Below are 25,685 nucleotides of genomic sequence, written 5' to 3'. Positions count from 1 at the left end.
GAAAAGCAAGATGAGAGACTTAACACCCACCACCGCTCACTGTACTCTGGCCTTAGGTATTCTGTCCTTGCCACCACCTACGCTGGGCATGAGACTGCAAAAGAAATGTGCTCCAGAGCAACCCAGAGAGACTTTAAAAAGTAAATACTAAATCATACAGATTTCTTTATTCAATATTTTGAATATTATAATTTCTTTATGCAACATTTATTCGACATTTTAGGAAGTTCAACTTGGGTTACTTTGAAAGATCACAACATAAAATATGTTCTTTACCAGATGGGCCTACAGACAAGTATTCTCCATATTTCTTTCTCTTTTTCTTTCCCACCCTTTTCCTATCAACGTCACACCACCTTCTATTAGCCTAGCACTTTACGGCTTCAGTCTTTCATGTTAACATTTCATTTTTATCCTCACAACCACTCTGATGAGGTAGATAGAGATGTGCTACTAATTTTAGGGATGAATAACTTGGGAATCCAGAAGTTTAACCAGTTTGTTTCAAGAATTGGGTAAACCACCTGAATCTGCAGCTACACAGACCAATGTTTGGTTTATTCGTGACATCCTTCTTCAATCATCTTTTTGCTATTTTTACATACTGAAGATACTCAAAAGTGTTTCCATAGTACTTGGAAAACTTCAAAAGAAACTGGTTCCCCCAAGTGCACAACCAGGCTGTTCTGGTAGTGGAGTGTGGAGTCTCATCTTTTCACAGGTGGAGATAGAAAGCATCCCTCTCTCTCACAGATGAGGAAACCCAGGTGGAAGCCTTTGAGTAGCTGCACTGGGATTAGATAACCTGGCTTCTGAAAAAGCTAAGGATCAAATGAATTTCTAAGCAAAAGCGATTTTGTCCAGAAACAAAAATCACTAATGTGTGCAGCCCTGTGAGGGGACAATGGTCCCAAGTCCCTACGTGTTATGTGTATGTCTTCCTTATGCTCATGCTTCCACAGGCTCTCCTCCACCTGTCTACCCTCATGTTTGCTCACACTACCTTCTCTAGGGAAATACTGGGGTCACAGCCCAACAGTGAATGCTGAAAACAAGCCAAATGGAAAGACATTCTGCAAAGCAACTGACCAGTAGTCTTCAAAAGTGTCAGGAAAGACAAAGAAAGACTGATTAAAGGAGACTAAGGACATGAGAACTAAATGCAATGTGGGACCTGACACCAGAAGAAAGACATGATTGGGACAACTGATAAAATTCAAATATGGTTTATAAATTAAATAATACTATATCAGTCAGTGTTAGTTGATTTTGATAACTGTACTGTGATTATATAAAATGTTAACATTTGAGGAATATGGGTGAAAGATTTACAAGAATTTTTTGTACTATTTCTGTATGTCTAAAAGTTTTTTTGTTTTTTTGTTTTTTTAATTAGCTCAGGTTCAGCCTTCCTGACACCTGCCACACAGTCAGGCAGCCCTGGCTCCCACAGCCCCAGGAATACCTTCTTATTATAGCATTCACCACTGGGTGTCGTTGTTCCATTTTGTATCTACTACCAGTGCTGTTCAAAAGAAATATAATACAAGCCATATGTAATTTAAAAATTCTGAGTAACCACATTTAAAAAGTAAAGAGAAACAGGTGAAATTAATTTTAATAATATAGTTTAGTTAACCAAATAGATTCAAAAGATGATCATCTCAACATCTAATCAATGTAAAAAGTTAGAGGCATTTTATTTTCCTTCTTTTTATACCGAGTCTTCAAAAACTAGTTATATTTTATAGTTACAGGACATCTTGATTCACACTAGCTACAGTTCAAGTGCTCAGAAGCATATGCAGCTAGTGGGTGCTGCCTAGGTCATCTCCGGATAGACTATGAACCCTTCCAGTGAATAAGCTGTATTTTATTTATATTTCACCCCCATCACAAACAGTGGCTAGCATTTATTTAATGATTTAACATGGGCTTCAAAATAAATATTGAAAAAAAAAAAATGAGTTCCACTCCAAAGGTTAGGAACTTACAGGCACAGCAGATCCATCTTTTTCCATCTTCTGGCATGTCTCTTTCTCTACACCTAAAACACAGAAAATCATTTTTGTAGTCATCCCAAGAAGTTGGTTCCTTTCCTACCCAGTGAAAGACACTTGGAAACCCCAATGTAGGCCCAGAATGACATCTGTGAAGACATGAACAGAATTTCAAGATTGTCAAAAGAGCACTGTCTTTCTGTTGACCACTGTGTTGTCTGTGTTAAAAGTCCAAAATACTCAGAAGAAAGAGGAGTGCACAGTTGGCCATAAACAGATGTACAATCTACAGGTGGAAAGAGCAGCAAGCCTGCCCTCTTGTGTCCATGTACTAACCCCGGGATTATTTCGGAAAGGAAACCGTAACACTGAATGCTATTTTATTGCCAAGTCTGAGCGAATTTAAATTCCAGCCCAAAAGGGTAGCTTCAATCTAATTCGTGTAGCAGATAAAACAATTAGCTCTAAATTTAATGCTTGCAAAACTAAATTTGTTTTCTACCTCCCACTCTACCACCAGAGGCAATATTTAAAAAAAAACAACAACAAAAAAAAACTATGTATGCTTTTTCTAATTAAAGGAATATGTACCCACTGGAGACAATTTTAAAATATGGAAAAGCACACAAAAGTTTAAAGCTACAGTCTTCCACAAAGCAATAGCGAATTACTATTTTAAAGTTCTATCTGTCAATACTGAATTACTTAAAACACAAATGTAACCATCACTCCTCTGCTTAAAAATCTTCCATGGCTCCCCTACACCTATAGGATCAAGCCCAAATTCTTCAGTACGATTTCATTTTCCCACTTGCTTTGTACTCACAGACAGCTGGGCATTTTAGCAACATGGTAGATTCGTTCCCGTTCCTGAGAAAGATTCTCATTCCCTGAGATACATCTACGTCTGTATCTCTCAAGACTTCGCTCAAAGGTGACTCTCCCTAGTCAACGACCTCTGATTGCCCTGGCTAAGACAGTGCACCCATCCATCTTCACATCTCCCATCCATGCACGACCATGGCCTCTGTTTGCTCCCACAACATGGCTAACCAGTTACACAGAGGGTAACACTAGCTGTTCACTAACGTTGCAGACAGCACTGTATCTAATAGAACCTCAGCTCTATAAATTTATGTTGAAGAAAATTTGCTCTTAGTGAAAAAGAATAATTCAAAAAATATCTACCATGCACCTGCACTAGAGGAAATTCAAAGATGAACTACTCACAGTCCTTAACTTTAAGAAATTTATCAAAGATGCCTTTCTATAATCAATACACAAAAAGGCAACGGTGAAAATGAATGTGCTGTGGGCATAAAGCACTGTTTGGAGCCAAGGCCCAATTTTGAGACAGACCTGACAGGATAGGCAGAATTTTTAAAGGAGATGGCAAAGAATAGCATTTCAAATAACAGAAATATGTGTAGGTACAAAGTACTAAGGATTAGACCACATAACTGAGTAACAGGGTATAATGGGAAAAGGCAAACAAGATCTTAGGAAAGACATCAGAGTGGAAAGAGGCCTGGGAAGAAATCCGGAATAGCGCCTGGCACATTAACTTTATAGATGGGAAACTGAGACCTGGGGTTGGGAAGGAGGCTGGTGGAATGACTCTCACGAAGTCCAGATTCCCACCTATTTTCCTGGTTTGATGATAGATCACGATCTTTTTAATTCTAAGTACAAAAGCCTCAAATTAAATTATGTTGCTGAAAATCTGAGTTTTTAATAATGTTTAATGTAGTCAGGAACATGATTCTAAACATTTTACAACTCAAGTTTAGGACCACAGATATAAGTTGGGACCTGGAAGAGGACCTCAGCTCTAGAATGTTCTAAGAGTCCAATAGCAAGAAGCTTTAGCGCAGTTAGTCTGGGTTCTTATTAAAGCATTAAGGAGGATTTTATAGGGCATTGATCAATTTCAGTCTACCACATCCGTGAACAGGAAAATTTATAAAAGTTTAGCAAAATGAAAACAATCTCTTCACACTTTAGCACTGTAGTTAAAAGACTATGGAACCAGACTGCTGAAATTTGAATATGAGGTCTATCATTTATTGGCCATTTATAAGTGACCTTGGCCAAGTTACTTAACTTCTATGTCTCACTTTTCTTCTCGGAAAAATGGGGGTGGGGGGGGAACACCTAGTGAAGAGTAATGAGTTAATGCATATAAAGCACTTAGAACAATGCCTGCACATGGGATATATGTGTTAGTTATTATTATTTCTGTAAGTTGAACAATGAGGACAATCACATGTAATTACAACATGATTACAGGCCACTATACTTTAAGATGTGGTCACATTAAAATAAATTATAAAAAAATTCAAGCAGTCTCACATCAGTGTCTCCTGTATATCTTGCCACAATTATCCATATGTCCCTGGTAATGTGATAACATATCCTTTTGTATCTCTTTTCTAAGTAAAGAAGCAAAGCATAGATAAGCATTCTAAATCCATCCTTTAGGTGACCCAATTCTCTAAATCTCTCTAAGGCGCCTCCTACTTCAGGCTTTCAGGCATTGCTATGCTTACGTACATTAAAAAGATGAAGATATGCTTCCATACCTGCTTCTGAGGATGAAAACGCATGATTTATGGTAGACACAGGAACATTGGAACATTCAAAGTACTCCAGGTCTTCCTCTGGCTCACCTTTCACCTCGGCCCCAGCTGATTTCTGACCAGATGAAGTGGACGCCAGTTTCTCCTCATCAGTAGCATGGCCGTCCCTATTAGAAATGTCTGAAATCTGGGAGATCACTGTTCCTTCATCCTGGAAAATGCAACAGAGAAGATGCTACCATTTAGGAGGACAAACAGTGAGGAAAGAGACAGCTCAAGAATGGCAGAGCAGCCGCCATTCCATATAGATACTTGATAACAGTTAATCACAGATCTGGGTACAAATCAAGGAAGACACTGGAGACTCTCAATCATGAAATGTATTTTCTAAAACCTAGCTTTTGAAATTTGAATCTGAGGTTTGAAAGATTAATCTTTTCTAGCCTAAATTTGTAACTGAGAAGTTTAAGTGGTCCAAGGAAAATGGTTTTTAAATATTTTGTTCATAAACTTCCTAAATTAAAAAAAAAAAAAATTTATGTATCCCACTGTATTTTCAGGTAATGTCTAAAAACTTTTCAGCATAAGTTTAAATAACTGTGAAGGATGTACTATCCGGTCTAGTTTAAATATTGAGATTGCTTAATTCAATGTAGTTAAATGATTTCATATCCCACAATATATTTAACACCAGATATGAACGCTGCTTTATAATTCAGAAATGTACATCATTCCTTTTCCTCTCTGAATCTGCATTTTCAGTCTTCTTCTATCAATTCAGGTTCTCCGATCTCATTGAAAGGGGTAAGTTAAAAAACCATCTGACTTAGAAAACAATTACTATCCAGTCATTAGAGTCAAATAATCCCTGTTTAGTGCCTCAGAGGTTTCACATCCAGTAGTAATGCACCTTAGTGAGACTGTAGATACAGACTTACCTGAGAACACCCATCCAAAGCAAGAGACTGCGTTTCATATTTCTTCACCTTACAGCCACTCCTGGAATAAAAAAAAAATAATAATAACCAAGCTGGTTTGAAATCACACTGACAACTTCCAAGTTATGAGATGGAGCAGAGATAGCAGTGTGTGCAGAAAGAAGCCAAGGCATACAGCACCATACAAATCATACATCTGCATGTTAGAGATGGGAACACCTTTTATGTCTCTGAATGTTCCTCCAAGAGACAGGGCAAGCAAAGAACTACAGTTCAGTTCATTCTCTGAAAAGACTTCCTCACGTGCTTCTATGGAATGTGAAAACACCAGTACTCTGACCCCTACAGTTTTTAATTACAAAAGCCTTTCAGAGGGCAACTTTAGCACCTAGAGATATTTGGTTCATCTGATCCCTACTCACTTGGCTTTGACATTCATTAGAAAAATTACCACACTGGACCAGATTCTTTAAAAATTCTTTATTGCACTAAAAGCCATAGAAATCTGATAAGATAGCTCCAGACCTGTGCACTAACGGAGAAGAACTGTGGTCAACAGAAAGTATAAAAATAAAAATATCTCTGTAAACTGTTACCATCCTTATTAAGTAGTAAAATAGGAATGTCATGGCTGGAATTAGAGAAAGCTCGAACTACCTGTTATTTTTAAACTAGCATGTAATTTGTGATCCAAAGATTAGTTTAGATTTTGTTCCATTTTAATGAACTTAAATTTTCTAGTAATGTCACTCTGACAAAAATTATATAATTTACAACTTTTTCTTGTGTGGGGAATTTAAAAAAAAAAAAAAGGGCAAGCATATGTTACCAGATGTACGCAAAAACTATCTAGTTCATGATTTTCTTTCCTAATGCTTGAGTGCCACCCCTGCCACCAAACTCGAGTTGACTCAGTAAAATTTTGCCCTACTCCAACCCAGCAGCCTTATCTTATCAAAAAAAGCCAATTATTTCCAACATTAAGTAGCAGAGCAGTCTCTCAAACCACTGCTGGGATGATCCTGGGGCCAAGCCAGCACTCAGTATCAAAGCGCCACGTGAGGTGTGCCAAGGCAGGGAACGCAAGCTCTCACACCCAAGGTGGGAAGGCCAGTCTCCACTCCTTTAGGTACAGACAACTGCAAGGCTAAGCTGACTCATGAAGTGGCAAATGAAATGCAAAAAATTATTAGAAGGTCAAACTCAGAAATGAAAGCCAACATGCTATGAAAAGATGGAATGTGGGAGAAGAACTGCCAACAGTCCCAGGGACAAACAAAAATGACAGCAGGAGTACTTACAACAGAAAACAGAGAAATTTCACTTGTTCAGTAGTCCTGATGCACCAACAAAATTAGAGACAGGAAAGAGACAGACAGATGGAGAAAAAAAATCATGTAAAGCCTGGAATATTTATTTCTAGTCTGATGTAAAGCCCGAAAAATTCTTTCTGTAAGGTGAGATACAAATTAAAAATGTCATATTAATGAATGTTATCACTGGTGAGTGAATGATTTATCAGGAACCTCAACGCTAATGGAGTAAAATTGTTAGAAACATTCAGAACTGCAAATATATAGATGAAAAAATAAACATTTCAATGCTGAGCACGCTTACTCTTAACTGTCTAGTTATCCAGATTAAAGGCAATGCACAAAATAAATATAGTTGAAAATGTATCTGCTTATATCTACTGTAGTTATGTATCGCTTAGACACTTAAAATGATTTTTATATATCTTATTTGGTCCACAAAATCCCATTTTACAGAAGATATGTATGATGTCTTCATTTTACAGAAGAATCTGAGATGCCAGTTATACACCTTTTAAAAAGTCACACAAGTAACCAGCTAACAGAACTTCTAACTCTCCATTAGATTCTATCACCACATGTATATTTTCAGTCTTTCCTAAATGAAGGGAGTTGCTAAACAAAATCCCAGAGTTACACAGATGTTGAGCACCCTTGGAAACAAGAGTTTTGATTGCATATGAGTTTAAAAATATCTAAAGGTATATTAGATCAAGAAATTCACTCATCAAAAACAGGAGAAAAATGCTACCAGGTGAGAGTGGTAGTACTCAAACGACGGTGCTTCTTGCTTTTGAAAATAAGGTATAGGATAAATTTCCCTCCCTTTGGCCCAGATTTAATCTTATCTAACATGAATGTACTGGCTACATGCCTTCAAAATGCAACTGAAAGGCAGGCTCCCAAATGACTCTTTATCAACCTTGCTAGGCAGAAGCACCCCATTTTTAGGATACCCCATATCAGGAAGCACCAAGGCAATGACTGGGCCAACACGTACTCCAAGTACCATCTAGACAAAGGTAGCTAACCTTAGCCACAGAGAGCACTTGGAGGATACCTGATCAATTATATTTTTCAGCAACCATTTAACCTGCTCATATATACTCAAAAAAAAATTAAGAACTACTAATGACATTTTATTCCCCTTAGACATTCTAGGGTTGCTGAAGAACTGATTCGTACATTACTCAAGCCTTTTGGTCCTGATCGATACTCTCTGCTCTTTAAACCTTTCCCTTTAGTATAATTCACCACAACATCTAGCATTTTTCTTTAAGTCACAGTAATGCTGAAGATTATTTCCCTGACTGATCTATGGTGACAACTAGAAATATAGTACTTCTCATCCTCCCTTTTCATATTTCATCCTCCGTGACATTGGCCTCTCATCTAATTTTTAGCAAAACGTCACTGGGTCACTCACAAACTGGATATATTGTCATTGACTCAAGTTTTGTGATAACCTTGTAACAAATTTAAACTGAAACTTCACATTGAACATGGCCTGAAGTGATCACTCTAAAACTCCAAGGACATTGCAAGAGTGGCTCTAGATTTCTCAAGTGAAGAGGAGCAGGGGAGACAATACGCGAAAAAAGATTAATTTAGTCAGATTTAGGTCATCATTTAAAATATTGTTTCTTTTTGGAAATTACCTCCTTACTGATAGAACCAGAAGCTAACCACAAAGACAAAAATTCTCACCAACTTGTAGTAGTATGTGTTTCCAACAAAAAGCACAGCTTTCTGTTTTAAGTGAAGGACTTCTGTAAGACCCTTTTGGACCATTTTCTACAAGTTGTTGGGACTTGACAGGTAATTTGTAGGCTTGGGATTCTTGTTTTATCCATAGAGAATCAGAAGATGGTAGCTACCATGACACTATATATAAAGTGATTCCTGACTGCCCGGACAGGATTTTTTAAGACTATCAAATCTCTACCTATCTCATGCCATTAAACAAAACAAAACAAAACAAAACAAACAAACAACAACAACAACAAAAAAAAAACAGGAAAAAAGTACCCAACGTGGCAGGGGGAGCAGGGAGAAAAGTGTTCAGCTGAATAAACTGAGGATTCAGAAACCAGGCAGACATCTGTAAAAGAAAACCTTTGGTATTTCTGATTCCACATAAGAGTTGGACGGAATAGTGAAGACTGAAATACAAAGTTATAAGCTTTGTGCCTGCTACATTGCACCTCCACGATAACTTCAGTTCACCAAAACCCAAAGCGGCCAGCTGCCAAACTCTCAAGAGTGTACACAGAACACAACATCCATACCCATCGTCACTCACGTTATTAAACGCGACTTTGACTTCTTAGGTGATTCTAAGATTTCATTAACATGATTACCATCAGGAGAACAAAAGTCATTGCTTGTTAAAGTCATAGTTGGTTTAAAAGGATCCACAGATTCCTCAAAGTGATAGGAGCCCTTAGAGGAGAGGGGAGGGGAGTTCTGCAGCATGGAGTGGCCCCCAAAGCAAATGAAGTTGGGGTTATCCCACTGACTAGGATCTAGTTTAGAAGATGCTTGAGAAAGAGGAGCATCGTCTGTGGCTGGGTCCGGAGGTGGTTCTGCACTTTTGGCGCCTACTGGCTTACTGACGTCATCTTTCTGTACCTTGGCAGTTAGTTTGTTACCGAGTTTCCTGCTAAGTTTCCTTGGAAGGCCTTTCCTAGGCTCTACATTTTCCACATCTTCTGTGAAATCAAACTCGAGTTTTAGAGGCGAGCTCCTCGACTCCTCCAGCAGCTCGACCCCTGAATCATTGGTGTCACTACTGGGAGTGCTTGATGTTTCCTTAATATCAGGGGGAAATTTGTGGATCCTGGCATCTCCTAGCAAAGGATTTGTGCTCCCATCCATTTCATCGAGATAGGATGCCTGGGGGAGAGGCATGCCCTCCGTAGTAGTTTCCGTTTCTGAGAACTCGCCGATTGTTTTCTTCCTCAGAGAGACAGGTTTAGGCTTTCTGAGCTTGCTTCTGCTGAGCACAGGCTGCAGACAGGAGTTCCCAACCTTTAGGTCAGCTTCTGTGGAAGCTTCCAGTGTAACCCCCATGGTGCCTTCTGTCATCACCTTGTCCTGGATGGTTTCTGGTGGGTTAGAAGGCAGAGCCTCACCTGTGACTGCAGTTACACAGCCATATGCCACTTCCGTTCCAAGAGCTGCTGAGATATCCACAGAATTCTTGGTTTCTATTGAAAATGGCCTCACTACTGAAATTTTGCTAATATCATGTTCAGGTTCTTCTCTGAAATCCTTGACTGAGTAAGAATCGATAGCCTGATGTGATACCTCATTTTCTGAGTGTCTAGAACAAATCTCAGATGAACATTTTTCAACCACTTCTGCTATCAGCTGTTCATCAACTTCTTGTGATTCTAAAATAAAACACAAAAGCCATCTATTAAAGAATTATCTTTTGGGCACTGGTAAATAATCTTACTTGCTGAATCTACATAAACAGTATGCGCTTCCCTTTTTTGCTTTTATTAAGCATCTCTAAGGTTCAGTGAGTATGGCAGTGAAGCCTGAAAGGGAAGAGCTGGTACTACACCTTAAAATGACTTTTCCCATTCCAAACTGTGTATGTATATTATCCAAGTTATACAAATGACTATACCAAATATAGCTACTTAGGAAAAGGCTAAATAGAGCATAGCTGTACTGCAAAGCATATTCATATGACGTTAAAAGTCCATACATTAAAATAACTGGTCTGGAAGAAACTATAGACACTGGCAGCTTAGGTGTAGGGATCTGATCTTGCGCTGACACAGTTCCCATGAACTGCCTGACAGTTTCAGGGTCTGAATTTCATGCAGCAAACAGATTTTAATCTTCGGATTTTAAAAACAAGTACTCCCTCCTCCCCAGAACAGAATTTAAACAATCAGACTGTTCCAAATTAAATGAAAAACCCACCATGGCCAGCTCAGAATAACTCCTTTGTAGACTTAAAAACTAAAAGAATCAAATAAAAAAACTAATTTAAAAAATCAGATACAGAAATGACTTTAAAAATAAATAGCCGTTATTTTACTAAAACATGAATCATAAAACAATAGTTATTTTTCCTTTAGAAGTTCTCTCTCTAAGTTGGACCAGGAATTCTCTCAATCACTTGTGAAAAATAAAGACCCTTTTTAATTGGGGTCTTATTAAGAGAAATGCTATACTTAGGAATGTATAATAAGGGTATTTCTTTAAAGCACAAACTAAGATAGTGCTTCCCTGATTTAGAAATCTAAAATAACAATAAAGTAGCATCAAAAACTGAATAAATTGGTTATTATCTTAGTGTCTCATCATTTTAAGGAAACTCAGAGATGACCCTCTAGATCCTACTTCCTAACTCTAATCCAGGATCAAAAACTGAGCATCGCTGGAAGAGTTTTGAAAGCACACACACATCTTTTCACATGACTCCTTTGTGACTGGAATTGGGCAGTGGCTTCCACCTATAGCTCTGGGGACTTGCTGCATCAGAAAGCATGGCACCCACCATGGTGGAATGGGGAAGGAAAAAGCACCCCTCATTTAAATTCAGCTTCCCAGCCTGAGCAGGCAGTGAAGAAGCTCCTCCAGGAAGACATTCTGCCCAGACATTTCTTGACTAGCTCAGGCCAGGTGCCAGGTAAGTAAACTTGCCCAGTCCTATACCTATCACTGCAGACTTCACTTTGCTCTAGTATCTTCAGTCACCAGCAAAAAGTACTGATGGGGCAGGTGGGGATGGGTGGGTGAGGATTGCTCAGTGACTTAAACCAGTTTGAGAAGTTGTGAGAAAGTAAAACAAGAAAACAAACTAATTACATAACTCAAAAAGGTATGTTTGAGTAAGATTCATTTGCATTTACACTCTAAATCAGCAAGTGTTCCAGTACCAGCTGACTCCACATGCTTAAGTGCTAACCTAAAAGTATCACACCACAAGTAACTTTCAGTAAGAAGTAAAAACACCCATTCTCAGTAGGCTTCAGTTCCCAATCTTCCATCAGCTAAGAGTTCTAGCCACGGCTGTCAGTTTTTCATCTGAAAAGTTACATAACAAACGTACCTCTATTCATTCTTCCATTTTTATAAAAATCCTGAATTCCTTAAAAACCCTCCTCCAGGGTACTAAAAAGCTCTCTCCCTAGAATGAGTTTGATGAGTTTGACAAGCACAGCATTGCCTGGAGGCTTGGTGAACACAGAGATTAGATCAGTAGCTGAATTCAAAGCAAACACAGAGGAAATCCAAAAATAGAACATTTCCACTTCTACCACATTTGCTGCGGTTAATGAAACTCTTCCTTTCAATAATCCACCTCCCCTAAATCTAAAAGGTTGTGTGAAGCACCCACGGATGCTCTAAAACAGTAGGTGCCTCTTACACTTGTTCAGGATCTAGACTATTCTCATACAAAAAGAGATTTTCTCCTCCTCCTTGACAATATTTTTTAAAGAAAAAGCACAGAATGCCAAAATTTTAAAGGCTGAGGTAACAGCTTGACATTCTGATTTCCATTCTGCTATAATGAAAATACAGAGGGTTAAAATACAAGTTTATGAAAAACCTTGAAAGCGTTATAAGAGGGACAACGCCATTATCACAAAATACTTTTGAAACTCAGAAATGTATCAGTTAATGTACTGAGAACCTACTGGCTAGCTGCTTTCACATGTTTAATCTCATTTTAGAAGAGATAAAATGGCAACCACTTGAAAAACAATGTATATTACTTCAGATTTGGCATTATTTTCAAATATGCTTGGCTTTTTCTCCTCAGATTTTAACTTTGTGGTGAAACATTCTCTGCAAGCTCCTTTCAGATATGTCTACTGTTTCCTCTCCTTCAGCTATAGATGGTCCCTTTTATGGGTTTCTAAGTACCTGAAATGTAAAGTGAGAAAGCTGCCAAAATTTGAACAGACCTCCTGTATTGCACAGACATACAAACTGGCCTCTTTCTAACCTCAACATCCACAAATAGTATCTCTCACATTCATGTCTAAGATACAAGGTCTGACTCTAAGAAAAAAGCCTTAAAACACAGTCTCAGAACAAATACATGAAAAGTAATGTCTTTTACAGGCATTCAGAAAGAGTTCTCAGATAAATATTCAGAGGGTCCATGAAGACTCTGAAACTCAATGAAAAATCACATGAGAACATTATCAAGTGAAGAAAATCCACAGCCCAATAGCTACCTTTAAGAACCACTGCTCCAGGACAGTATTGAGGGTTCTCAAAAAGGGTCCTCTCATGACTTTATAGTTAACTTCAATCCCCACGCCCAATCACTACACCGAGGTTTAAAAACTGGTAAGCTACTGGGGAAAGAAATTTAAACAAAGAATAAAACTTGTCACCTCTGAGAACATTCAAAAGGAATGTGTTGCAAGTGCTGTTTTAAGCAATTTTAAGTGTGAACTAAATTGCTGAGAGGGAACATTCCCTAAAACACAAATTCAAATAGGTTTGTTTAAAGAAAATTCAGTCACCTTACTTCATACATGTTGACATTAAGACTGGGCTGAAGGGCAGACTAAAGAGACACTAAACATCAAGCGTAAATTAGGGGGGGAAATAGTCTTGTCAGTACACTGGGTGTGGTAGGAAAAGACACTTGGGCAGACCACCTGGGAAGAGAATGAAACCCCTATGAACGAAGTTGAGTAAATAATTTTCTTCTCTGGAGGTGGTTCAGGTTTGCTGTGCAGAGTGAAGATAAGGCCAGGAAACAGCCAAATTTGGCCTAAATCTGCAGACCCTTTCCCACTCTTACATGAAGCTCTTCTCCCCTAATAACTATTTAAAGCACATTGATTTGAAGGGGAAGCCAAATTGCTAGGCTGTCAGGTGACCTTGGCCTTGGGCTGGCCCCACTTCAGAGGTCAGGTTTTGTGAAGGCCTGGCAGACAGGCTCACACATCAGATGTGCAAGAAACTCCAGAGTCATCATCACTACACACCAGATAAGCTGCCTCCTACAAGACCTGGTATAAAGTGAGAGACCAATATGAAGAAAGAAAAGGGAGGAGGTCAAGCACTGACTACTATGTCACTCATGGTGACTGAGAGCATTTTACGGTCAAAAACTCATGCAATCAAAAGGAGAATTAAAGAGAATACATAGAGAGAATCTCATGTCCTAAGGACTCTAAGAATTGGAGGTAGTGAGTAATCAAACCATAAGTCCTCCCCATTTTCTGTATAAAATAATACTGTCGCTGGTGCCTTTCACTGAACAACTGAAATAAAGTATAAATTCTATATGATAAAGGGTACAAACAAGCAATTAAAAAAATGGCCAAAATATATTTTTAAAATATGTTCAATTTCACACAATTAATAAACAGGATACCATCGTTAACCCATCAGATTTATAAAAATTAAAACACTGATGACGCTCAGTAACAGTTGCCAGGTAAGGGGTCTAGTGGGTACTCTCATACATTTCATGGAAAGTTTATCATGGGATCTTCCAGGAAATACTTAGCAATACCTACTAAAATCCAAAATGAATAAATTCTTTAACTGATTAATTCCACTGCTAGGAATTTATTTTAATTATGCATACGAAGAAGGCCAAACACACATTTGTACAAGGATGAGGATGTTCACTTAAGTGTTGGTTCCTACACACGTTTTTTTTGTGCTATGATAAAGTATCACAGGGTACTGATAGATAATTTAAGGTTCAACATTACACTGGAATACTAACTATATGGTTATTAACAATGAAGTAGACTTGTATGTATTAATATGGGAGGATCTCAAAGGCACATTACATAGAAAAGGGGAAGAACGGTGTGTAAAGTTAGCATCCTTATTCAATTTAAACATATAAAGACATAAAACTGATATTCAGAGGCCCAGAATCCTTCTTATTAAGTAAAAATTTCTTCTTACCCAAAACTTAATCCCCTTCTACATACTTCTCTTGTCTCCATTTCACCACAGGGTTCCTATTTCCAACCCCAATCTGCTCCACCTGTACTTCTCTCAAGACCATTGCTTAGGCAAAGGCTTCTCAGATAACACAAAAAGTACAAGGGACAAAAAAAGAAAAAAAAAAAAGATAATTTGAACATCAAAATTAAAAACTTGTATACTTCAAATGATATCCTCAAAAAAATGAAAAGACGATCCACAGTACAGGAGAAAACACTGAAAACATTAACAATCACATATCTAATAAGGAACTTGCATCTCTTATACATAAAGTATACTTAGGACTCAATACAAAAAGATAAATAACCCAATTAAAAAGTAGGCAAAGAATCTGAATAAACATTTTGCTAAAAAAAGATATACGAATAGCCAACAAATACATAAAAAGATGCTCAATATCATTAGCCATTAGGAAAATTCCAAATCAACACCAAATCAAATAAAACTGCAAGGAGACACCACTCCATACCTACAAAATGGCTACATTCAGACAGATAACACATGTTATTGAAGACATGGAGAAACTGAAACCCTCATACACTGTTGGCAGGAATGTAAAATGGTGCAGCCACTCTGAGGAAGCTAGATAGGGCCTCGAAATGTTAGAAATAGTTACTAAGGAGAAGGGTCTTCAAAGGGAAAGAGTGAATTCCACTACTAAGCATATATCCAAAAAGAAATGAAAACATACATCCAAAACCTTGAACATGAATATTCATAGCAGCATTATTTATAATAGTCCTAAAGTAGAAATAATCCAAATGTTCATCCACTGATAAAGTGGGTAAACGAAATATAGTATATTCATACAGTGGAGTACTAATCGACAATAAAAACGGAATAAAGTACTACTATATACTACAACACGAATAAGCCTTGAAAACATTATGGTAAGTGAACAGAGCTAGTCACAAAGGATTACATATTTATACAAAATGTTCAGAATAAGCAACTTTATTGAGACACAAAGCAGAATGAGTTGCGTAGTACTGGAGCATAGAATGGGAGAAGAATGGGGGGGGTGACTGCTACAATTTTTTCAAGGGGTAATACAATATCCTAATAGTCATGCAATTCTGTTCATGTACTAAAAACCACTGAACTATACACCCTTTAAGTGGGTGAACTACATAGCATGTGAATTACATCTCAATAAAACTATCTTTTAAAAAAAAGCACACGGAAGCTCAGAGGGTAACAGCAGGAGCAGTGTCCTGAAATACTTCTACTACACCACAGACTTAAATTGCAGAAAATGCTTTAAATAGACTCGTATGTGTGTCACTTGTAGAGACAAATACTTGAGAGAGGTGGTAGGTGTCACCATCACACCAATTTGGGCTTTTAAATTTCTCTTGAGGAAGCCTACAATGTTCTAAATAAATTCTAGTTACAAAAGGAGGCGAAAAAAAACCACATCACTCCTCTCTTCTTCAACAGTTATAGCCAAGTATATGAACCATCCTAGAGATATGACGACTATCGAACTCAAAAGTCTTTTGTGGTTTTTTGTTGTTTGGGGGGGTAGTTTATTTGTTTAATTCTAACTTTTAACATTTGACTTTCTTCCAAGACATCCCTCAGACATGCCCTTGTGAAACTATCTATTTGCTATGAAAACTACCTATTTGCTGCTAAAGTGTCTGGGTGAGCCAAGAGGCCTGGGAAATAGAAGGCAGCTAGCTCCCTACAGACTCTGAGCTCTGTAAGGGGCCTCAAACCCTAGCCCCTTTTGTAACCCAGAGCAGAAACTGAGTGCCCTAAAAAGAGTTAATGCTCAATCAATACCCACTGCTGAGCAAATGCCTGATACATAAAGGATATCCTACTCAGGTTATTATCTTTTTTAAGGAAAAAGCACTTATTAGTGATAAAGTCATTCAGCGCTATACAACAGCTGTAAAAAAACATCTGTTCTTTATTTGACTCTTTCCCTTTGGAAGACCTCTCCTCCTTTAAAAGGATGCTTAGTCTTGCCCTCTTACCCCCTACTCTCCCAGGTTTGAATCAAGGGCTTCAGGAAGGAAACAAGTATGATTCTGGCACTTGTGTCACCCTTTCTGCTAGTGGTCTGACCTGAGGAGACAGTTAATAAGATACATATTAGCATTTAGGCAAGTTTAAGGTTTGTTTGTTTGTTTTCTTCCATGCCTTTGAGTTTTCAGTCCCACTCATTCCCCAAAGTTGAAATACATTTTATATTTGTATTTTCTCAGTCACTTAATCAAGGCACAATCAGCCTTAAAATGGAGTTCAAATGAACACTATGTAATGGCCATGGGAAGGACAACAGAACAAGATAGCCATTTCCAGGAAGGCTGGGTAGAACCTAAGGGTGTGGGCTGCAGAGTTCACATTCCCCTGACAACAACTGGGGCCCCAGGTCAGGGTTCCAATTGGGTGAGTCAAGGTAGGAAAAGGCAGAACATCCTCTTAGGTATGCCAGAAATTTAAGATGTTACAACTTAAAACTGAAAAATAACATCAACACACACACACCCCTGACTGAACCCAGACAATAAACAGTCAAACCTTCTGTTCCTCACCTTCCAAAAAAACACCAAACAAAAACATTACCCAGGAACTAAGGATTTGGGGGTTGGGTTAATTGCTTTTTTAAGAGACAGAGTACCAGGTGCCATGTTGTTCTTCAGAGATAACCTAACTCCTCAGAGAGCCTCACTCTAAAATATAACATTCCACAGGTAAAGAATCATCCAGAAAGCCATTTGATAAACTGAAAAGACCTGTACTAGGAATGAATTAAGTACCTCAAATTTCCAAACCAGCATCTTATGCTATTTTATTTTAAAAGAGACCCAAACCCTATCCTCTGAAGGGCAAGACTTGGATAAGGTAGGAGAGTGGAGCCCACTATTCAAGAAGTGTCTACACACCAGGAAGCCAAAGCCTTTTCCAGAGAAGTAGAGCTAACAATGAGTAAGTCCTTTCTTCTCACCCACGAGATGTCTCTGAATGTTGGAACCATCTGGATTTATCTGAGGTTAAGTTTCAAATGGAGTAGAAACACCCTACCACGGACAGAGATCATGGAGGGCCTTCCCCACAGCACTCCTACAATCCCTGCTATTGCAGCAGGAAGAGCAAGGAGAGAAAGAGCACATGCTACCAGATGGGACTTCGTTTCAGAGATATGAAATTGTGTAACTTCACTCTGTTGCTGCCAAACAACCATAATGTGCATTTCTTCAGAAATAATTACTGGAGAATTCAAAATACCAACTGCTCCTCTCACAAAGTAGCAACCGCCCACACAGAGCTGGTAAGCTGATGTAGGAAAAAGAAAAAGAAGCAATGAGAGAAGCTTCCAGACACAGCAACAGCAGCCAGTACACTGGGCACCTCCACAATAGGACAGGGACCCTGCTGAAAGCCATGGCATTTTCCTGCCTCTTCTGCTCCTGTACTCTAAGAAAAGGGGCAGCAGGAAGAGGTGGGGGAGACAGTGACAAGAAAGAAAGAAAGAGTAAAACTTTGCAGTCTTTGAAATTACACCCTTTGGTATAATTTTTTTTTTAGTAGAAAAGGGCCTTGAGGTAGCCAGCCTCCAAGATGGCTCCCAATGAGTCCAACCTCCTGGCATTCACACTCTTTTTCTTGGATGGACCTGTGTAACTGAGAGGATATTGTGGAACAATAGTGACTTCTGAGGCTGCAGCTTCCATCTTGCTCTTGGATGGCAGTTAGCTCTTAGGTTAGAAGAACACTTAAGCAACCTCACGATGAGAGAGGTCCATCACATGGTGAAGACCTGAGGCCTGTTACCAACAGCCAGCACTAACTTCCCAAACATGAGTGAGCAGCTACCTAAGAGGATCTTCTAGCCCCAGCCAAGCCTCCAGATGAGTGCAGTCCTAGCCAACATCGTGACTATATTCTCACAAGTAACCCTAAGCCAGACGACCGGCTAAGCTGCTCCCAAATTCCAAACCTATCAAAGCCATGTGAGATAAATGTTTATTGTTTTAAGCCCCTAATAAGGTTTGGAGTAACCTGTTACACAGCAACAGATAACACAGGTCTCTTAAAAACACCTCTTCCTACCCCAAAATAGGTGCAGAGTCCCAGGAGGCTGCATACATCATGTACTTGCCTCTCATGTACGCGACTCACAGGTAGAATGGAAAGCAGAAGCTATTAGTCAATGTATCCATTTCCTCTTTAGTTCTCATTGATGAGCTGAAGCTAAGCATTAAGGAAGTAAAATGTTTTCAATCCAACAGCACTGCTTACTCGGTGACTGTGTTTTTTTGTTGTTGTGTTTGTTTGTTTGTTTGTTTTTGGCTTCTGACTCTGTATCTAAAATGTGCTGCAAATTTCCAAATGTCTGATGCTAAAAATTCCAAATTTTATACTTCATGTATTATACATAACAAGTTAACACATGTGGACAATATATCCCCTGCTGAATTAAAACAAAAACAACAACAACAACTATTATCACTTAAAAGGATACTTAAGAGGATGCTTTCCCCATCACACTGTCCTGGCAACATTTTAAGAACCTTTATTTCCTTTGATAGGTTTTCTCTTCAGTCAGTGAAGAGAGAGATTCACACGTACCCTGGAAAGAGAAGCTGTATATGTTCCAAAAAGCTCTGGATCTTTGATCTTAAAAGCTGAATTTAAGGCCCCACTCTACTATCAGCAGTAAAGGCTCTGGCCTTGACTTCCCACTCTGTAGAATGGAAATCATGTGTGTTCTATCTAACAGATTACTTTTAAAAAAAATAAAATTAGATGCTGTAAAAAAAAGAACTACTTGCTTCCAATACATCCAACAAATAACAGAAAGTTGGTGGTCTGCTAGGTGGGAGTCTTGTAGTGGGAAAGCTCAAGAGCAATAATTTGTTGTTGTATTTCCAGCAATGACATAAAAAAGAGTGTATCTGGAGAGTATCTGTATCTGCCAAAGAGAACTGTCAAATTACGTTTTTTATTTGTAAATTAATGCAATACTCCTGTCAGTTACTATTACCTTGGATGTAGCCATCATCAACCTAACTCCTGTGGATCCAATCATATTTATGTGAACTCAAAATTAGGTTCGTGTACATGTCATGGTGAGGGTGAGATCTTGACTTACAAGCAACAATCCCTCTCTAGCCCCAACATTAACTGTTATTAGACAATTTAGCAATCCTCAGTTATCAAATCCCCACCAAGATGGCTGTTTTGGGTAGATAAACCATGACCTTCCCATCACTACTTTTAGGAGGCTGTGACAAATGGTGATTGCCAGAGTTTCCTATGAACAGTATTACTGGTCACTTGAAAAAGACACTATGATTATTCTTTAATTGAAATGTTTAAATGGCTTTAGACCATGCTCATTTTTGAGGTGGAGCATTAAATGGTAGCAGTTTAATTTTAGAAAGGTAGCCTCCTACCCCTACTTACACATATAGAGCATACCTCCACCACCAGAAACTATCTAAGTAAGCTATAATGCCTTATTTGATGCTCAGGTAGACCCAAAACTGGAGATTGCAAGTCTGAAATGAGTTTAATCATTATAATGTTTCTTCAAAAGGGCTTGAATTTACTATTCATCTTAAAAGAAAAATGCTGCTTTGATAGTTACAAAAATCTTTTGCTTTTGGCAGGCAGACTCTGACCATGCTCAAACACTGTGGTTCTGCACTCTCTGAGGTTTTTGCTGAAAACATTATACTTTTCCCCCCAAGAAGACATTCTCTTTGAGTGCAGCACGGTACAGAAGTATAGGTGCTCCCTACATGGCTTATTTACACCGAAATATATACAGCAACAAAGAAACACAGCTCTGATCCCACTTAATAACTAGTAGAAATCTCCGAGTTGAGAACTAAAAACATTATATGGAAAAAAAAAATGAAATTGCATCATGCTGCTGAAGTTTTCAAACCTTAAAAAATTAAACTCTGAAAATCAAACATATACAAAATACAAAATAAAAATAAAATAAAAACATTAACTTGGGATGTTGTTGAAGGAGTCACATGGGCTGAACTGTCAGACTAGGTCATGTTAAAGGTCCTCATTAGTCTCAATATTTCTGGAAAACTCTAATAAAGCAATCCCTGTGATAGCAGGGCAGGGAGAAGATGTTCAACTAAATCCCCAGGAGAACGATACTCATAGATTCGACTGAAACACTTCAATGTGTACCTAATGGAAAATGTTTGCATAGCATTTATTTATACTACATCTAACTCAAAGCCTTAGAATTGAAAATCTCAGGCTTCGATTTTAATGACATCCCATTCTAGGTCTTACATATATATAGTCTAAAACATTCCAATAAATATATCATACCAACCACACAACATTTACCAATGATATGCCATTATCAACAGTCAAATTATAATTCTCGAATACCCAAAGTTACATTAAAAACACTTAATGAGCTAAAGATAAAAGTGTGTATGTTTGTATTTGGAGTAAATGATTCCAAAATTATTTCCATTCTTCCCCAATATAATTCCTGAGATCTTTTAGTCAGTTGAAAATCAAGTACATTGACAAACCAATTACATCACTTCCATTGCACAAAAGAGACAAATAGCCAGCCCAAACCAGTCTCTCCCTAAATAAAGCCTTACCTGACCACAGGGCCTATGCTAATGGCACCCAGGGATAACAGTTCATTTGTTCACTAAACTGGTGTAGCCTTGCCGCTTTTTAAAAAGTCATTATTTCAAATTACTTGAACTTTATATTTTTACCAAAATTGTCATAAGTGTAGATCAAAGTCAGCAAATTTTTCCGTTAGGCTATTCTGGCAATTCAGTCTCTGTTCCAAGTACTCAACCTCACTATTGGACTGTGAAAGCAGCTACAGACAATCCCTAAATGAATGAGCGTGGCTGTATTCCAACAAAACTTTATTCATGGGCCCTAAAATTTGAATTTCATATAATTTTTACATGCCACAAATTTTTTTTTTTCACTATTTAAAAATATAAAAACAATTCTTAGTCTATGGCCATGCGACCCTGAACGTGCCAGATCCCATCTGATCTCGGAAGCTAAGCAGGGTCGGGCCTGGTTAGTACTTGGATGGGAGACCACCTAGGAATACCAGGTGCTGTAGGTGTTTAAAAAAGAAAAGAAAAGAAAACAATTCTTAGCTCTCAGGCAGAACAATAATAAGCAACAGCAGGTGGCAAACCAGATAGGTTGATTTCATATCTAGACTACCAAATCTGTATCAGCAAACAACTGCATTCCACACAAGGCCACCAGGAGTAAATATTTATGGACTGATCCTGTTTATCTCTTTCCTTTTATTCTGGAGGAGGGACAGAATGTCTTTGAAATACCTAGGCATCTAATTAACACATCGGAGTACGTTTAACTAGTTTTTCCAAGAGCATATTAGAGCTTCGGCATGAATTAAGATTCTCTCTCAAGACTGGGTAACAATCTATAAATAAAGGTGGAGGAGGCCTCAAGTAGTAGAGGACATGCACTGTAGCCTTTACAGTCTAAAACACTGGATAGAATCATAGTCCATCAGCACCAAACAAACAAAACAAAAAAATTACAGCTTCATCCACTGTTTAATTTCTAGAATGGCATACAACTCTGTCTTAATAAGTTATTATAGAGTTAAGATACTATAAGTCCCTTAAAAACTTCCAATAAAGAGAAAATTAACTTTGAAATATATGTAATATTTCCCTGTGTTCAAAGAATTAGATGGAAGTTAGGGTAGGGCAACAGGTATGGTAAATGGGATATAGTCCACACATTTGAAGGCCATTATATACCAGGAAGCTATATATGTTAGCTCCAACCCTTGACTGGGTAATTCATAAATCATCACTGTAGAAGACAGACTTATACAACTTATACCTCTGTTCCACTATGTCCCAGAACCAAAGAAATATGAAAGACTATTTTTATCAGGGGCCAAAAAACCAATGATTTTGGGAAAAAGAGAATGATCCAGGCCCAGAAATTAGACTTCAACTTGAAATGACTTGCCTAGGAATTTTTGCCCACTGATATCTTCCTTGGGCAGACCTGTGTTTGGGTTGTATTTTTGCATTTACTGTTCATGTATGACAAGGTCATCAACAGGACTCTGGCCCAGCTCTAGATGTTGGGTAGAAGAAGCCCTAGAAGGCAGGAAAATACCAGGCCCATGAGCAATCATGCTATTATATAAAGACCTTAGATTGAGAGATTTCATAATATGTAGTGGTTGTTTCCTAGACTCTATACCCCAGCCCCACCATATACATGGTCTACAATCATGAACTACTCCACAGAGCTTTCCTGGTCCATGACTTTCTAAGGAAAACTTTGAGAGAGAGTGAAAAAGAGAGTGTAGTTACCAAAACTAGTAATAAAGAGTTGCAGCACAGGAAGGACCAAACAATTGGGTCTCTATGGCTCTGGCAGGGCCTGGGCCATACAAGCACTATTCAATCAGCAAAGAATTTGTCGGGATGAATCAGACCACCAGCTGACAAAATGGTGAGGAAGGGGCAGCCCAAGCAGAGGGTAATTCAAAGAGGCTTTTAAATAGCTACTTAACAAGTCTTGTGAACTCTATTTAAATTTGATGGGAAGGCTACAAAACAGTTTTTTTTTCTAGCTGTCAAATCTCCCTCTGATTGCCAATCTTGATAGAAGGAAAAGGAAGCTATGAAAAAGAAGTGGCATCTCTACAAAGCAGAGTGCCACACACAACTTCTCCAATACACAAACTTGCCTGTTCTCATGTGGTCTTTGCCTTAAAAAATGGTAAAAAGCAGCCCAAGACAAAGTGAGGGATATTTTCAATTTTCAGCAGGGGAAGTATAGTACGGAGCTTACAATTTAAAGCAAAATCAAATCACAAAAAGCTAATATTTCACCAACAATCCAGCTCCATCATGATGTCTATTACAGAGAACTTCACTTCCCTAGGCAACCTGTGAGGAAGTTACCAAGTAACAGCATACAATATCCATTGGGAGAAAAAGTCATAATCGCATTTGAACACTAGGGAACTAGCTAACTGAAAGTTGTCTCTGTCTGTCACTGTAGGTTGACAATGACAGACACAGGAACAGATAAAGCCCACAAAAAGGACTTTCTAGAGTCCCTTCTCCAGATAGCAACCACCTAGCCTTTTGAAAGGAAATCAAAGCACAAACCCTCTGCTCAAAGCCCTCTCTTTTTGAGTATATGCTGAAGTCCTACTTCCTTGTAACTGTGAATGTGACTTATTTGGAAATGGTCTTTATAGCTGTAATCAAGTTAAGTAAGATAAGGTCATACTGGGTTAGAGTGGTCCCTAAACCCAATGACTGATGTCCTTGTAAGAATGCCATGTGAAGACACACAGAGAAGATGGCCATGTAATGAAGGAGGCAGAGATTGTAATTATACTGCCATGAGTCAAGGAACATCAAGAATTGCCAGCAACTGCCAGAAGCTAGAAGAGACAAGGAAGAATTCTTCCCTAGAACCTTTGGAAGGAGCATGGCCCACAGACACCTTGATTTCGGATGTCTAGCCTCCATAACTGTGAGAGAACACATTTCTGCTCTTTTAAGCCACCAGTTTATGGTACTTTCTCAAGGCAACTCTACGAAGCTAACACATCCTCCAGTGGCTTCCTACCTCATTCAGAAAGAAAATCAATGCATCATTACAACAAGATCCAGACCTCCCCTTACCTGGCTGACTTCAGCTCCTACTGCTCTCTGTCTCAGCAATCCACTCCAACCACACTTCAATGGTCCTCTTCAATGGTCCTCAAACACACTGCCTGCCACCCTCCATGAGGCCTTAATTCCGAGGCAGGCCGGTCCTGTCTCAGACCTTTGCAGATGCCATTCCCTCTTCTGGAATGGTTCTCTCATCAGGAATTTGCAAGGCTGTTCCTTCAGTTTTCCTTCAGTGCTCTGCTCAAGTCCCCTTATAAGTAAGGCTCCGCCTAATTACCCTTCAGCATCTCCTTTCCCTATACACCTTATGCCTCCTTCCCTGGCTTAATTTTTCTCCATAGTACTTAAGACAAACTGACATATACTTCACTTAACCTTTAAAAGGTCCATCACTCTCTGTAATGTTAGCTCGGTAAAAGAAGGGCTTTTTCACTGCTGAATCACAGTGCACTCTGCTTATTTACTAGATAAATGAATTCTATCAGGAGAGGTGAAAGTTTACTCAAAACTGGCTGTGTGACAGAAAAGATTTATACTAATTAAGTGGAACAGAAGCTTCTATAGATGAAGGGCAAGCTCAAGGATGGGCTCTGAGGTGCTAAGAGAGAATCTCTGCGCCAAGTTTTCTTAGGCGCCCTTCTTGCATGGAAGAGGGAGAGGTAAGCAATTTTCTAACAGCCTCTTAAAATTCCTCCTTATCTAAAAAAGTCAACTCTTACCTATAATTTTTGTCTGCAGCCACACTCCTGTAGACAGTGACTTAGCCTAAGAAATTTGTGAAGTCAAATCTAACACACTTCCACCACTGTATTCCTACACACCTTGTTATTTTTTAGGACTTGAGGGGAAGGGTCCAACAGGAAGGTTTGATAATGATAGTCTCTTACTGCAAGTGTACAAACTACTTAGGGAAGAAAGCCTCTGACCACCATACTCCTAAAAAACAAATATACATTTCAAGTAAACCAGGAGCTTTAAAACAGCTTTTTCAGTAAGGAGACAATCCACACCTTTTTAAATGACCCTAAGTTAACACCTTCCTTCCTTCGTTTACATTTTCAAAACTTTAAAAAAAAAAAGGGGGGGCAGAAAATGAACATCTTTCCTTACCTTGAGTTTTGTCTCCAGGTCGTACTAATCCTAGTGATGACTCACAAGATTCCTTGAGAGGTGATTTGATCGGTGTTTCAACTTCAGGGGTCTCAAAATTACCTTCAGAATCCGAGCTGCC

At 38.6% G+C, this 25,685-nt stretch overlaps 1 protein-coding gene and 1 non-coding gene across 11 annotated transcripts in view; one reads left to right on the top strand and one right to left on the bottom strand.

Moving 5' to 3' along the window:
• The window catches only part of TACC1 (transforming acidic coiled-coil containing protein 1), an 87,074-nt gene that overhangs the window by 17,229 nt on the left and 44,160 nt on the right, over positions 1 to 25,685 (bottom strand). For 3 of the 10 annotated variants that reach the window (XM_036228740.1, XM_016127372.2, XM_016127371.2), the window contains exons 2-6: positions 25,565 to 25,680; positions 9,133 to 10,225; positions 5,518 to 5,578; positions 4,583 to 4,790; positions 1,995 to 2,047 (exon numbers count right to left, since the gene is read on the bottom strand). In XM_036228740.1, the coding sequence (XP_036084633.1) occupies positions 1,995 to 2,047; positions 4,583 to 4,790; positions 5,518 to 5,578; positions 9,133 to 9,917 (1,107 nt within the window). In that variant the 5' untranslated portion in view covers positions 9,918 to 10,225; positions 25,565 to 25,680. Of the gene's footprint in view, positions 1 to 1,994; positions 2,048 to 4,582; positions 4,791 to 5,517; positions 5,579 to 6,818; positions 6,855 to 9,132; positions 10,226 to 25,564; positions 25,681 to 25,685 lie in introns of all 10 variants that reach the window. The other 7 variants (XM_036228739.1, XM_016127373.2, XM_036228742.1 and 4 more) reach the window with 5 other exon arrangements.
• LOC118609650 lies at positions 21,767 to 21,885 on the top strand. The gene has a single exon (XR_004953478.1). It is a non-coding gene; the product is annotated as a 5S ribosomal RNA (ribosomal RNA).

Source organism: Rousettus aegyptiacus, unplaced genomic scaffold (assembly GCF_014176215.1).
Source record: "Rousettus aegyptiacus isolate mRouAeg1 unplaced genomic scaffold, mRouAeg1.p scaffold_m13_p_11, whole genome shotgun sequence".
In the NCBI taxonomy this organism is placed as follows: Eukaryota; Metazoa; Chordata; class Mammalia; order Chiroptera; family Pteropodidae; genus Rousettus; species Rousettus aegyptiacus.
This window is presented reverse-complemented; position numbering and strand designations above follow the sequence as displayed.